This window comes from Canis aureus, chromosome 31 (genome assembly GCF_053574225.1).
Source record: "Canis aureus isolate CA01 chromosome 31, VMU_Caureus_v.1.0, whole genome shotgun sequence".
In the NCBI taxonomy this organism is placed as follows: Eukaryota; Metazoa; Chordata; class Mammalia; order Carnivora; family Canidae; genus Canis; species Canis aureus.
This window is the reverse complement of record NC_135641.1, coordinates 20481557-20496657: the sequence shown is the minus strand read 5'-3', so window position 1 is coordinate 20496657 and position 15101 is coordinate 20481557. Positions and strand designations below refer to the sequence as shown.

Sequence of the window (15101 nt, the reverse complement as noted above, 5' to 3'; positions counted from 1 at the left end):
AAAAATTTTTTTAATTCGTCAGTATTCAAAATTAATAGATATAACAGACAAAAATATCATATTTAACAATATTTGTTTCACAAAATACTTGACAAAAGAATGGATAATTACCTATTCTGTGATATAAGCAAATTACAATGATAGCTATTCACTGTTACAGACTTTTAATTTAAAAAGGTATTGTATATAAAAAATGGTTACCTGAGCCTTCTCAGTATTTGTAGGATGGAGCTGTCGGTCAAATACTTTCTTCACAATATCAAGAAATAGACATGTAACAACCATGATTATTATGGCAAACCAAGCAGAACCACTTGATAGGAGCTGAATAAATACAAAGTACATATTCTGGGAGCCTAAAAATGGCCTGCAAAGAAAGAAGGTAGAACATAGTAGATATTCAGTAACTGTCAATTTTTCTTCTCCCTATCAGTAAGATCCACTGAAAGAAGCAAATTTATTATCAGATAAGGTTTCAAAATTATTCTGAGTAGAATTTGTTCATAATATAATCTATCACAATAAACAGAGTTAAATCAATATAATTAAAATATAATATAGTCACTCACCATAGAATCCCTCCATAAAACAAAGAAAATATAAAATAGAATACAATAGATCCCCAGGTAACAAGATGGTTGATCCAGGTCCAAAAATGAGTTTCCAAAGCCATCTAAAAAAAATTGGTTTTAAATCCTTAATACAGAATAATAAATATTTGCCTAAGTTAAACCTCTCAGATAAAATTCAAGAACAAAATGTAGTATCTCCAAGTGCCTAAGGTTCTATGGCAAAGTCCCTCAGAAGGTATATATTAATGAAAGGGTCTCATATGAAATTGAACAATTTAAAGTTTATAATGTTTTTCTTCTATGAGGAAGCAGCACTGAAATTTTCATGAGTACTTTATTCTCTACTCAATAGCCTAAAACAATCTGTGTTGTCTAGCATCATATAGAAAGAAGTAAAATTTCAGAGATGAGTATTGTGGGGTTAACCTTTATTTGACCATCAGCTAAGGCTTTCCAAAATAATGAACTTAAAGTGTTTTTTTTTTTTTTTTTACAAAAATTAAAATAGCAATCAGTGAAATTACTCATGACTAAAAAGGGAAAATTAAAAAAAGATACCTACCTATAGTTAAAGAAACAAAGAAAATTAACTATGCATTATACAGATGTAAAATGAGTTCATGTTTCTAACTTTTGCACCATACCTTTACTGTGACTGTAATAACCATGACTGTGAAAACCAAAGTGCCAAATGTCCAGTTTCCAAACATCTAAACAGAAAAAAAACAAACCAAACCCATTACTGCATTATGTGTTAACATGATGCTAAATTAGATGTAAGACAAAAAGTACTAAAAATCGCTTGTATTATTTAAGCCAGTTACATTTGAAATCTGTGACATTAAAGTTAAAGCAGTATGAAAAAAAAACATCCTAAAAGCATTATTATGTTCATTATTATCATGTAAAAGGATCCTTTGGATAATATTATCAGATTGGAAACCCAAAGACAGTTTTGAGACTGTGTGACACAGAATGTTTTTAGTTAGAATGATATAGTTGTTAGTGACTCCTTTGTTCCAGTCACACAATAAAAATAACTGTTTAATCACAATTATTTTCTGAAATCATTCCAACCAGAAGTTATGACAGATCACTTGACACTGTATTTCTGGGCACAGCATAGACAGAGTAAGAGAAAAGAAATTTACCTACAAAAACAATATCTGAAAGGAGAGATAATGGCCAATGGAATTATTCCTCAAAGGAGTCTATGTAAAAATGCAGTTAATGTCAAAGTATTCTGCTGGGATTTATAGCCAAAACTTAATAAGGTTTATTAAAAATGCTGAATCCCCAAAGAATGTCAGGATTTAATTTCCACAAATAAGAACAGAACCAGAAGTCTGTGTTAATTAAGTGTACAAAGTAGTCAGTTTTTGCTACACGTTTAAAAAATTATTTAAAAGGTTCTGCTTTGGGGGCACCTGGGTGGTTCAGAGGTTGAGTGTCTGCCGGCTTGAGTCCTGATCCCGGGGTCCCGGGACTGAGTCCCACAGAGCTCCCTGTGGGGAGTCTGCTTCTCCCTTTGCCTATGTCTCTGCCTCTCTCTGTGTCTCTCATGAATAAATAAATAAAATCTTAAAAAAGAAAAAGGCTCTGCTTTTTTTGAATTTTCATTACCAATGTCTAACAATTAGCATTTACTTGAAAAATTACTCAACCTCTCTATATCTGACTTTTTTCACTTGTAAAATGAGGGAAGAAGGTTTCTATAAGAATTAGGATATGTAAAAATGACAGGGTGCCTGGTATATCATAAGCATTCAAATAAATAATAGTTACTATCATCAAAAATAAAACATCAATGAATAATTTATAGGTATTTTGGGAACTGATTTTTCATGAGTGAAGGAATGGAAAAGTCGTATTAAACCCTTCACTTTCCTGCTTTTATTATCTCTAGAAATGACCTGGAAATATTAAAAATCAATTGGTCTCACTTCCTCTAACGTGCACTACACATCTCATTTTCTATCAACTGCCTGGAATATTACTAGTCCTTTAAATATTTTCCTCACGAGTAAATTAACATACAGGGGAATTCTATTATGAACTAGATAATCGAAGTTATATTAATCGTATAAACTTTTATTCAAAGAAATTTGTATTTACTTGTAGGGATTAAATTGGTTCTTCAATGATCTGATCGGTAATTATAGTTAAATCATTTACACTAAAATAAGATACTGTATTCTCTAGGGAATATAGATACAAAACAGTATATTTCTAGTCTTAACAGAGAATTCTTACCATTTGATGGTCAAGTTTCAACAGCCAATGACATGTATAGCATGAAAAAAATTACTTAAGGACAGGATATAAGGGGAGAAATCATTATAGTTTCAAGAAAAAAAAATAGTGAATGGTATAAAAAGGTTTATTTTCTCTTTATCTCAAAATTACAACCTGAAATTTCATTTGCTCAGTCTACCTTGTATTGCTAATTAATCTGGCAAATGGTCCAGACCTAGAAGACTTGATGAAGGGGTGAATTACTTTTTCTTCCTTAATCCTTTCTATCTCATTAAATATTTAATGTGGTGGAATAGTGTACAATATATATTTTAGAAGGGTACTAAGGCTCTGACAATTCCAATGTCTCCACTGGAGAAATCTAACGGGAATTAGAATACTCTAATAGCTTTTCTCTTTTCTCTCAATCCTTCATTTTTGTAATTTCAATTATTTTAGTTTTTCAAATTGGGTATAATTTCATAAAGAGCAAAAGTCACTAAGGGTAGACATTTTCCTTTGAGTTCCTGTACACTTTAGCAGAACAAAAACAAAATGAACAAGCAAATTAAAAAAACCCTTACTTGGGCCAGATATCATTTTAAATAGTAGTTACCTAGTTCATAATTTTTATACCAGACCACTGATAATGAGTGGAGTAGATAATAGAATTTTGAGTTCCTGAGGTAACAGGCTTTAATCCTCCTTATGAAGTCTTTGGTTGAAACCACTAGAGAAGCAGAATGTTGTGTACGGTTGGGATGGGAACTCAGCTACCTCTGAAACTCTTCTGATATTTTCTTCCCTACATCACAGTTTTCCACTTTCATCAGACTACAATTCCCTTGTTTCTGTTTCCTTCATTGTAGTGTTTTAGTCTTCTAATATACCCTTACCCAAACTGATATGCTTTGCTTGTGGATCCTACAGAAGTCTACTTTAACTGGAGGTGAGCTCTCTGAACTCTTTGAATCTGAATTGTTCCTCCACCTTCTTTCTTATCTCTCATCTTAAGTAGCATCTTCCCCATCTGTAATTTTAAATAGCTTTTTCCCTGAGAAAGTTACCTTGCTGAGATCACAGAAAGACAATATAAACTATTTCCAAAAATATTCTGAATAGCAACACTGACAGAACAAGTGTGTCCCAAGATGAGATGACTTACTCTGCAGAGATCAACAAAGGAGGAAAAATAAATTTTTCTTTTAAAAAAATCCCATAGTCATTTGTTTTTAGTCCCTCTTAATTTACTTAAACATTCTTCATTCGTGTTTACCTCCCAGTTATTTAGCTTTTTTAAAAAAGTGATTTCCTAAGTAGTCAAATTCACAGAAACAGAAAGAATAGTGATTTCCAGGGGCCGGGAAGAGGGGAAAATGGGTGGTTGTTTACAGTTACAGTTTTTCAAGAAGAAAGAGTTTTGAAGATCTGTTGCACAACGATATGAATATACTTAACATTACTGAACTGTACTCTAAAAAAATGTTAGGATGGTTTAAAAAAAAGTACCAAAAATAAAAAATTAAAAAAAAAAAAAAAGTACCAGATTCTTCTACAAAACAGGGAAGAATATCCAGTGGGAAAAAGACTGTCTCTTCAACAGCTGGTATTGGAAAAATTTGGGCAGCAACATGCAAAATAAACAAACTGGACCACTTTCTTATACCACATACAAACATAAATTTAAAATGGATAGAAAGCCTAGATATGAGACGTGAAGCCATAAAAATCCTAGAAGAGAACACAGGCAGTAACTTCTTTGACACTAGTCTTAGCAACTTTTTTTACATAGGTCTCCTGAGGCATGGGAAACAAATGCAAAAATAAACTATTGGGATTACATCAAAATAAAAAGCTCCCACACAGTGAAGGAAATAATCAGCAAAACTAAAAGACAACCTATGGAATGGAAGAAAATATCTTCAAATAACAAAGCCAATAAAAGGTTAGTATCTAAAATATATAAAGAACTTAAAAAACTCAACACACACACACACACACAAAATAATCCAGATAAAAATAAGCAGAAGATATGGATAGATATTTCTCCAAAGAAGACATCCAAAGGGGCAAGAGACACATGAAGATCCTCATCATCACTTACTATCAGGGAAATACAAATCAAAACTACAATGAGGTATCACCTCACACTTATCGGAATGGCTAAAGTCAACAACAGAAGAAACAACAGGCATTGGCGAGGATGTGGAGAAAAAGGAACCCTCTTATACTGTTGGTGAGAATGCAAACTGACACAGCCACTGTGGGAAACAGTATGGAGATTCCTCAAAAAGTTAAAAATAGAACTACCCTATGATTCAGCAATTTGCACTATTAGGTATTTACAAAGAGTACAAAAACACTAATTCAAAGAGATACATGCATCCTTATGTTTATAGCAACCTTATTTACAATAGCCAAATTACAGAAGTAGCCTAAGTGTCCAGTGATTGATGAATGGACAAAGATGAGGAGGCATATATATACAATGAAATATTATTGAGCCATAGAAAAGAATGAGATCTTGCCATTTGCACCAACATGGGTGAGTTGAACTAGAGAGTATAATGCTAAGTGAAAGTGAAATAAGTTAGTCAGAGGCAGACAAATACCATATGATTTCACTCATGTGGAATTTAAGAAACAAAACAAATATGTAAAGGGAAAAAAAAGAGAGATAACCAAAAAACAGACACTTAATTATAGAGAACTGATGGTTACCAGAGGGGAGGTGGGTGGGAGGATGGGTGAAATAGGTAGTGGGGATTATGGAGTACATCTGTTTCATATGGAATTGCTGAATAGTATATTGTACACCTGAAACTAATATAACACTGTATGTTAACTGGAATTAAAAACCTTTTAAAAAGTGTCAAATTACATATATATAAATATAAGTGTGTGTACATATATATATATATATATGTACACACACACATTTTTTTTTTAGAGAGAGAGAGAGAGAGCACATGGGTGGACACTCAAGTGCATGGGGCACGGTTGGGGGAGAAGGTAGAGAGGGAGAGAAGGAGAGAGAGAATCAAGCAGGCTCCATGACCAGCATGGAGCCAGGCACGAGGCTCAATCTCATGACCCTGAGATCATGACCTCAGCTGAAATCAAGAGTTGGACACTTAACCAACTGAGCCACCTAGTAGCCCCTCAAATTATATATTTTTAAATATGTACAGTTTACTGTATATAAAATACAACTCAATTTTTTAAACAATGATTTTTAAACAATGACTTTATGTCTTTTTTTTTTAAACAATGATTTCATGGAATTCAGTTTTTCTATTATTTTTTGAGAACTTAAATTAAAAAAAAATTTTAAAAAATATTTTTAAGTAATCTCTACACCCACTGGGGGGCTTGAACTTATGACACTGAGATTGAGAGTCACATGTCCTACTGACTGGGCCAGACAAGGGCCCCAGGAGAACTTAAACATTTTTAAAGTTACATCAAGATCTGAGTGACTTATTTCACTTAGCATTATGATTTCACTCACTTGTACAATTTAAGAAACAAAACAAATGAGCAATGGGGAGAAAAGAGAGGGAGACAAACCAAGAAACAGACTCTCTCTCTCTCTTTTTTTTTTTAAGAAACAGACTCTTAAATAGAGAACACAAACTGATGCTTACCAGAAAGGGGGAGGGGGGAGTGAGAGGATGGGTTAAATAGGTGATGGGGAGATTAAGGAGTCCACTTGTCATGATGAGCCCCGGATAATACATGAAGTATTGAATCACTACATTGCACACCGGAAACTAACATAACACTGTATGTTAATTAACTGGAATCAGAATAAAAACTTAAAAAAAAAGTTTTTCTCAAAAACAAAGTAACATCAAGATCTCTAACAAATATGCTATAATAATTTTACTTTTTGTGAAAAATTCTTTAAATAAAAAAGAAATGGTGATTGTACTTTTCTGTAAAGCATATTTAAAATCACCAAAAAAGGTGATCCTCTTGGATTATAGAACTAATTTAAAGCTTTATGCTCAGCTCATTTTTAGCTCTGAAAATAAAATGAGAATATTACCCAAGCAATATATTCACCAAATTACTAATCTGTGACTTTTGGACAAATGTTTGTGATGACACTACTGCATTGTAAGAGAAGCCTCAGGTTTTAATTCCTATTTCAAACATTATGAGTATCTTAAGCCTGCATAAGGCTAGGAAAATTTTACATGAATTTAATTCTTCTACTATTCCGAAGAAAAACAATTCAAAATTAGTCACCATGTCTTTTTAAAATGGTGCTCTGAAGGTAAAGATCTGCCCATAGGAAAGCAGTTTTTAGAAACACAAACAAGTACTCAGTCATGTCATATACATTCTTCCAGTCTTTCCAAATCTAAGAGAAAATTTATCAGGATTCTTTTATTTTACTAACAGAAAGGAAGATCTATTAAAAAAGATCCGAGAATATATGAGGAATGAATAGTTCTTTCCTAGTTAAACAGAAATTAAGAATGAGTGAATACTTCAAAAATACTTGAAAATTCACACCTATAATATTTATGATACTGCTAGACACTCATACAAAAAAATGGGGGAGTAGAATCTTAACTTTCCCATAACTGTCCTACTCTATCTGGACTTCAAACTATTTTAACTTTTTTTTCCTGCTCCTCTTTCAGGATCACTTATTTGCATCAACTTCATCTTCACCTCCAGCCACTCCTTTCCCAGTACTTCCCCCAATAATGTTTTCTACTTCAAGTTTTCAACTGTTTGTAGACTTCTTGGGCATACAAGAATAATTACTGGAAAACAGAAAGCATTCAACACATCCAGTGTTGAATGCGACATGGGCTAGATGTCTAAAAGGATTTTCAGTACAGGAAATTGTAGAGGGAGCAAAAAGACAGAGGTCTATGGGTTCACAGAGCCTGAAGAATAGATGGTCCTAAGAGAGACTTTGGGAAAAAGAGACAAGACTCTAGAGGAAACATAACAATGGCTTGGAACTAGAAAGGAGCACAGTATGTTCTGAGAGAGCCAGCAGGGACAGTTTAACTTACTTAAAGAGGAGAGAGATTCTGGGAGAAGTAGATCAGAAGGGACCAAGAATGAGAGGGTCTTCAAGATAATGACTGGATGGTAAAAATAACAACTAACATTGCCAAGACTTATTGAGTACTTCTATATGCTAGCCACTATGCCCAATGCTCTACATATATCAGTTAATCCTCATAGCAAACCTACAATAAGGATTATGCTCCTATAATTTTTCAGGTGAGGAAATGGGAGTTTAAGAGTGGTTAACTAACTCATCTCAAACAACTTGTCTCAAATCACTTCAAGTGTCAGGATGTGGATCCAATTCACCTGATTCCAATGTGGGCTTCTTTTCCACTGTACCTAGTATTGGTGGTAGGGTATCCTAGATTAATTTCTAATGGTATATATCAGAGTGGTAGAACTGGTAGGCTAAAAGGGGAAAAGAAGTTAATGATTTACAATTTGAGGTTTTTTTTTTTTTTTTTAAAAAGGAAACCAACAATATGTGGTAAAGAGAAAAAACTTTTGTATGAGAGACCAAACAATTTATCTTAAGATTTTATCTTTTCGGTGCCTGGGTGGCTCAGTCAGTTAAGCATCTGACTCTTGATTTCAGCTCAGGTCATGATCTCAGGATCTTGAGATCAAGCCCCGAGTTGGGCTCTGCACTGGGTGTGGAGCCTGCTTGAGATTCTCTTTCTCTCTCATCTTTCCCCACACCTTACCCTATGTGCATGTGCTAATTAAAAAAATTATTGTTTGTATATAGTATGCTCGATTTTAGAAGAGTCACTAAACACAAGAAACAAATTTAATTTTCAAATTAAGGGAATACTTAAATTATGTAATAGAATATTATATAGCCATGGAAAGTATTTTAAAAGCATTTTTAATACATGGAAAATCATTTAGGCTATAATGGGGATAATTATAAAGCTATCATTGAGAAATGGGGGAAATAAATTATGACATTAATAGAAAATAGCAAAAAATAAAAAAGAATGGGTGAAACATGTTAAAATCCTAGAGGTAATTATGTTTAGGTAGAAGGAGTAAAGGTGATTTAATTTTCTTTATGGTCTTTCTTATATATTTCAAATTTATCATAATGGACATGTACTACTTTTAAAATCAGGAAAGAAGTAGTAACTAGCAACAAGAAATTTAATTTCCTTTCACAATAACATGTTCCTTCTTCCTCTTTTTCCTTCTGTCCAGTTTTCACTCCAGTATTTCAGGTAGAAATGGGCATACTTACTCATCTATTTGTGAGTTTGCTGGTCCTTGCACAGGTGGCACTATTGCGCAGAAAAGCACTGGGCTAATAACTTTTTTCTCAAAGGAACTTAGGATCATGGCTAAGCACACAGGCTTTGAAGTCATACAGATCGGAGTTGGAATTCCATTCCTGTAATTTTCTTACTGTGTAACCTGAGGCAAGTTTCTTAAACTCTCTGGGGTTAATTTTCTAATACGCAAGAAGTAATAGATAATATTTTCCTTACAGAGGATTATTATAATTTAATAAGCCAATACGTACACTTGACACAAAGCAACAACTCAGTAAGAAGTAGTTAGTATTTGAGAAGTGCTATAATCTCTATGCTGCACAAATTAGGATAATTTTTGTTCAAAACAGGCTAAATATATCCTCAAATGTGAAGTGGCAGTACTATGTATATGTTCCTGACTGCATCTTAAAAGGATTTGCATGGTTAAAATATCAATTGAAATCCATTTCCTTCATTGTGCTTGCTATATTTTGTTATCATTTCATGTGCTTATTTTTTTGTAACTCACACAAGACTCTAAGCTCCATGAATGACTATGTTAGTTAATATGATATATCCAGAGCCTAGTAAAATACAGAAGTATGACTGGTCCTAAATAAATGTCAAAAGATAAAACTTCATATTCTCCCAATTGCAAATCTTGTATCTCCTGTCTCAAAACATATTTTGTAATACTACACAGTGAAAAAGGGAAACTAAAGGTGACAAGCATTAACAATCTATAATAGTACCACTGCTATCACTTTCTTTCCTCCTAAGTCATGCAGCTAAGCCTTAGAAAGAGGCCTAACTCAGCCAGGAGTCATCCTGAGCTCTCCACAATCAGGACAGTGTAACAATGTACTGTGTGGCACTCTTTCTCAATTTCACATGAGAGAAAAGTGGTCATTCTAAATAGTAACATTCTCAGAATTGCTAGTGCGTACTGAAGAGTAAGGTAGCACTTCCTAAGCATACCAAAAAAAAAAAAAAAAAAAAATCACATAATTAAAAGCAAAAACTAAACATGAAGTCTTTGTTCTCATATGAAAAATGAGGATCATAATCTCTTGAACAGGATTATTCTGAAGAATAATGGAGATGGAGCATGTTAACACTTAGCACAATAGTAAGCACTGCATAGACAATAATTATTATTAAAACAATCTTGAAGGGAACAGCATGGAGGGGTATATCCTTTCTGTGAATTTTTTTTAAAGATTTATTTATTTGAGAGAGACAGAGAGAAAGCACATGTGTGGAGGGAGGAGCAGAGGGAGAGAATCTTTAAGCAGATTCCCCACTGAGTGCAGAACCTGACATAGGGAGTAATCTCACAATCCTGAGATCATGACCTGAGCTGAAACTGATTCAGATGCTTACCTGAGCCACCCAGGTGCCCACCCAGGAATATGAATTTATTTCTGAATAGCAAAACTGTGTGGTAACTTGAGTTTCATATTAATATTACATTGTATTGCCTTTATCTTAGCTTTTACTTGAAATCTTTTTATAATTGCATTTCAATTTAGTATCTACAATTTTATAATTTGAACTGAATTTTACTTTTTTATGAAAGTCATAAAAAATCAAATTAAATCAAGTTATTAACAAGTATTCATTTAAAAAATGATATATTTAAAAAAAATGATATATTTTACCTGGCCATTTCCAAGCAGAGATATATCTTTTCCTATTAGGAAATAGGATCCAAAAAAGAAAATAAAGGCATGACTGAAACCCAGGATGGTCCAATAAAGAAATGTCTTAATGCTTAGTTGACGGTTTTTACTAATGTCTCTGAATATTTAAAAAAAAAAAAAAGAGAGAGAGAGAAAAAAGGAACATATTAGGATTCATACTTATGAACCTACTAAATGATTATTACAATTTGATAATTATAAAACAAGATGGAGTTTTAATTTAAAATTGCTTAAAAATATTACAGCAAGAATAAACTTGAATTTACAAATCACTGTTTATAATAATATATATCGATGTAACAGCTTACAATTCATATAATGTATTCAAATACATTTTCTCATTTAAGAAAGGAACATGATATAGGCATTATAATTCAGTTCATTATAATTCATTATAATTCAGATATAGGCATTATAATTCAGTTGTGCAAAGTTGATCTATCTGTATTATATTCTGTTGTAAACATTCACTCACTCTGCTATGACTCTCTTTTTAGTGGGCTCTTTTAAGTTTGGTTTAGCACTGAGGCTCCTAATCAATTTCATATCCATCAGCAGCTATGGGAAAACAGCCTGTACTAATCTTAGGTCAAGCCCAGTCTTAGGCATCTTGGGAAATGAAGGTGAGTTACTGTCATTTCTGAATGACTGAGTATCTGTAAGAGTGGACGTCAGGTTAATGAGGACCATAAGCTAGCTGGTCCTAGGAATAGTTCCACAACTCTGATTATTTACTTGGTTCTGGAGAAGCAGGGAGGGATAACCCAGAAGATCTGGAACGGGAATTAATATCCTCAACTCCACATTTTGCATTGATTATGACTCATTAATTTGTCGATGCTAGAACATGAACATTTTTTTAGAAACTCAAGAGAGATAACCAATTACTGGATAACTTCTTTTGTGCACACAAAATGGATTATTACTGGTTTACAACAATAAATGCAAATTACACAACTGCCGAATGCATTCCTAGTATAAAAGTGTTCATTCCTAAAAACACTAGAAAAATTATTCAAATTTTTTCTTTGATGTTCAACAATTATAAGCCATAAACTAAAGTACTTTCCTCAGTAAGTATTAATAACTAAGAAACTACCTAATATATTTGCTTCTTTATAAGGTGCTTTCAAACACTGTTAACTATGTAATATATAATTTGCAATCAAAGGCATTATGGAAATTTAATACTGGAAAATACTTACCGATAGAGGGTGGGCTTGCTCTGTAGTACATGAGGATCTATATGCTGTTCCAATAGACTATATATCAGAATAGGTAGGGAAGTAAAACAAATATTGTATAAAGTCAGGTACACGCTGTCATACAGTGTCTAGAAAGAAAAATGGTAGAAATTTTGAGATTCTAATATGTATTACTGTTAGGTATATGATGACAAAGAAGTATATTAAAAATAAGCATAAGAATTATATAGTTTTACTTTTATGGCTCTGTCTTCCTAAGTCCTACATTTCCTTTAAAGCATGATCCAATGCCCAAGCAGATATTTTGAATTTAGAATTACGAGTTGTAAACAGAAAAGAGTGATTAAAGATAGAGACAACTCAAGAGAAATCTAACATAATTAAGCTCTTCTTATTCCTTTTTTTTTTTTTTTTTTAAAGATTTTTATTTGAGAGAGAGAGAGCAAGAGAGAGCATGATGAACAGGGGAAGGGGCAGAGGCAGAGGGAGAGGGAGAAGCAGACTCCTGAGTGAGCAGGGAGCCCCACAGGGGCTCGATCCCAGGACCCTGGGATCATGACCCAAGCTGAAGGCAGAGGTAGACGCTTAACAGACTGCGCCACACTGATGCCCCAAGCTCTTGTTATTTCAATTAATTAGAACAAATGTCTCAATCAATTAGATATATAGTGTGGTATGTGAAAAGTGTGCTCAATTAGTCAAAAGCTGTAAGTTCTACTACGGTTAGCTATGTGATTCTGGACAAGTTATTTAATTTCTGTGGGTTTTAATTTCATTTTCTATAAAATAAGGTAGATTGGGAATGACAAATACATGACAGTATATACAACCACAGACCCATATGTGCTCATTATAGCTACTATTAACCAATTATTGGGTTTTCTGAGCTTATAGCTTTAGAACTCTTTTCAATGTAGCATTCCTGGTGTCCTCTATCAATTATTTAGAGTTAGCTTCTGAGATAAAGCCTGTATGTATGTCATTCCTAGACTAAGTCACTAAGCTTTCTTCCCAATCCAAAAAAATTCTGTCAAAAAATAAATGAGGTAATGTCCCTACTAGTTACCCTGACACGGCATGATATAGAGTTTACAGAAATATTAGATATAAGTTGAAAAAAGTTACCCATATTCTCTCATAAGCTGTTTAGAGTAAATATCTATTTTTTAGAAAGTAACCAGAATTAAAATATATTTTGGTATTAACATTCACTTTAAACTGAAAATCAGAATAAATACTGTCAATATTATATTGATCAAATACACTAGGAAAGTTTTGTCTACTTATCTGCAGGAGTAGGAAAAATGTAAAAAAAAATCCATCCAAGTATCTATCAGAAACTGAATATATACACCCTTTATTCTAAAAGGATAAATCAAAAGCTTCTATTTACTTACTTGTTGAGAAAACAAACAGTAGAACTGATATAAAAATTGGGGTGTGATAAAGCACACATTCTGAAAAACAAGATAAAATGGAAATAATTAAAATACTTGTGTCTAAAAGAGAAATAATTTCTAAAAATGGCTATTAAAAGAGTCCAGAAACACAATCTCAGTTGATGTGGTAAGTAGAAGATCTGCTCATAAGAACTTGTCCCATTATTTAAAAATATCTGAAAGAACTCTAAGCAGGATCACAAATGTCAGAATGAAAATACCTTGGACCTTCATTGCTAAGCAATGTTGTAATTTTGATTTTATAGCCTTCCAGTTATTATTCAATTCTTTTCATATACAATAAGTATAATTTATTTAAACTTTAGGGCTATAATAGCTTTAAAATAAAAGTTATTTAAAATAAATGGAGCTAGAAAAACGCCTTTTCATTTCAATGTACTTATAACACAGCAAAAGCTGTAATAATAAGGTGGAGAAAAACTGCCACCATCATTTAATAGCAATATGCAATCTACCTGTGTTCTTTCATTGGCTTGTAGCTATTATTTATAGAATATATGCAATTATAGGATACTCTAGTGTATTAAATGTCTTGGTATTTAAGAGATCCTATCATGGGTTCTGCTGAAGTTCACCTTCCCCAAAAGAATTAAGAGGTAAAACAGTATTTTAATATAATTAGTTTCCTTGTAATCCTATGTATTTTACTTCATGCATTTAAAGCTCCCTCAATGAGAATACATCTCACTACACTACCAAAAGGTCATTCATGGCACAAAAAGATGAAGAACCTTTGCTTAAAACCACTGTATTAGACGTAAATTAAAACTTAGTGCTGGTTCAGGACAAAATAACATGAAAGAAATAAAATTAGTTACATTTTAATTCATATAAAATAAAATGTATTAATTTTAAGTATGAATTTTGATGCTGACATATACCTGTAACCACCCCCACAATCAAATCAGAGAACTTCTCTATCATGCAAAGTTCTCTTACATCTCTTTCCAGTTGGTGCTTTCACCTGAACCCTTGGCCTCAGGCAACCACTGATTTGCTGTCAGTAAACATTAGATTTATGACAAAAATCTAGATATAGTCCAGAAACTTATTTTAATTACAGAAACAACTTTTAAAAGTATAATTTGAATGGTAATTGCAAATCTTAAATTGAAATCTATAATTACTATGTCAGTAAATGATTGTAAAATATCCCCATGAAACTTACCTTATAAAAAAAATACTGTACAAGGGTAGCTATTCTAATATAATAATAATGACCATGAACAAAAAGCAATTTGGAGAGGAATTTAAATCTAGCTATTGCATAGTCACTGTTTCTTGCAGCTTGTCTTCCTTCTTTACCCATGATTCCTGCAATGAAGACAAAATGGCAAAGTTCATTGATAACTGTTAAGTGTGATTTTCATGATTTATCTGCAAATACCTTAATTATCTGTAGCAGTTGAACCTGAACTTAGGATCGCTATATCCTAATATATAGCAGATAGTAGATTCCCAAAAGATTGTTCAACTTAAATCAAATACATAATTAATACAAAACACAACATATATACCAGGCATGTAACATCAAGTTTCAAAAACTCAGGTTATAATAAAATACAATTAATATAAAAATAATACTGAAAGTTCAAGATCTAATAATAACACCCAATTTTATACCAATAGATGCAAA

At 32.6% G+C, this 15101-nt stretch overlaps 1 protein-coding gene across 7 annotated transcripts in view; it reads right to left on the bottom strand.

Annotated features, from left to right (window-relative positions):
• ATP11B (ATPase phospholipid transporting 11B (putative)) overlaps window positions 1-15101 on the bottom strand; it is a 114707-nt gene that overhangs the window by 20952 nt on the left and 78654 nt on the right. For all 7 annotated transcript variants that reach the window (XR_013369367.1, XM_077879806.1, XM_077879807.1 and 4 more), the window contains 7 exons: window positions 14634-14779; window positions 13403-13462; window positions 12006-12133; window positions 10759-10897; window positions 1217-1282; window positions 570-673; window positions 202-367 (listed from right to left, as the gene is read on the bottom strand). Coding sequence is in view for 6 of the 7 variants with exons in the window: in XM_077879806.1 (XP_077735932.1) it covers window positions 202-367; window positions 570-673; window positions 1217-1282; window positions 10759-10897; window positions 12006-12133; window positions 13403-13462; window positions 14634-14779 (809 nt within the window). In the remaining variant the exon portion in view is untranslated. The remainder of the gene's footprint in view (window positions 1-201; window positions 368-569; window positions 674-1216; window positions 1283-10758; window positions 10898-12005; window positions 12134-13402; window positions 13463-14633; window positions 14780-15101) is intronic.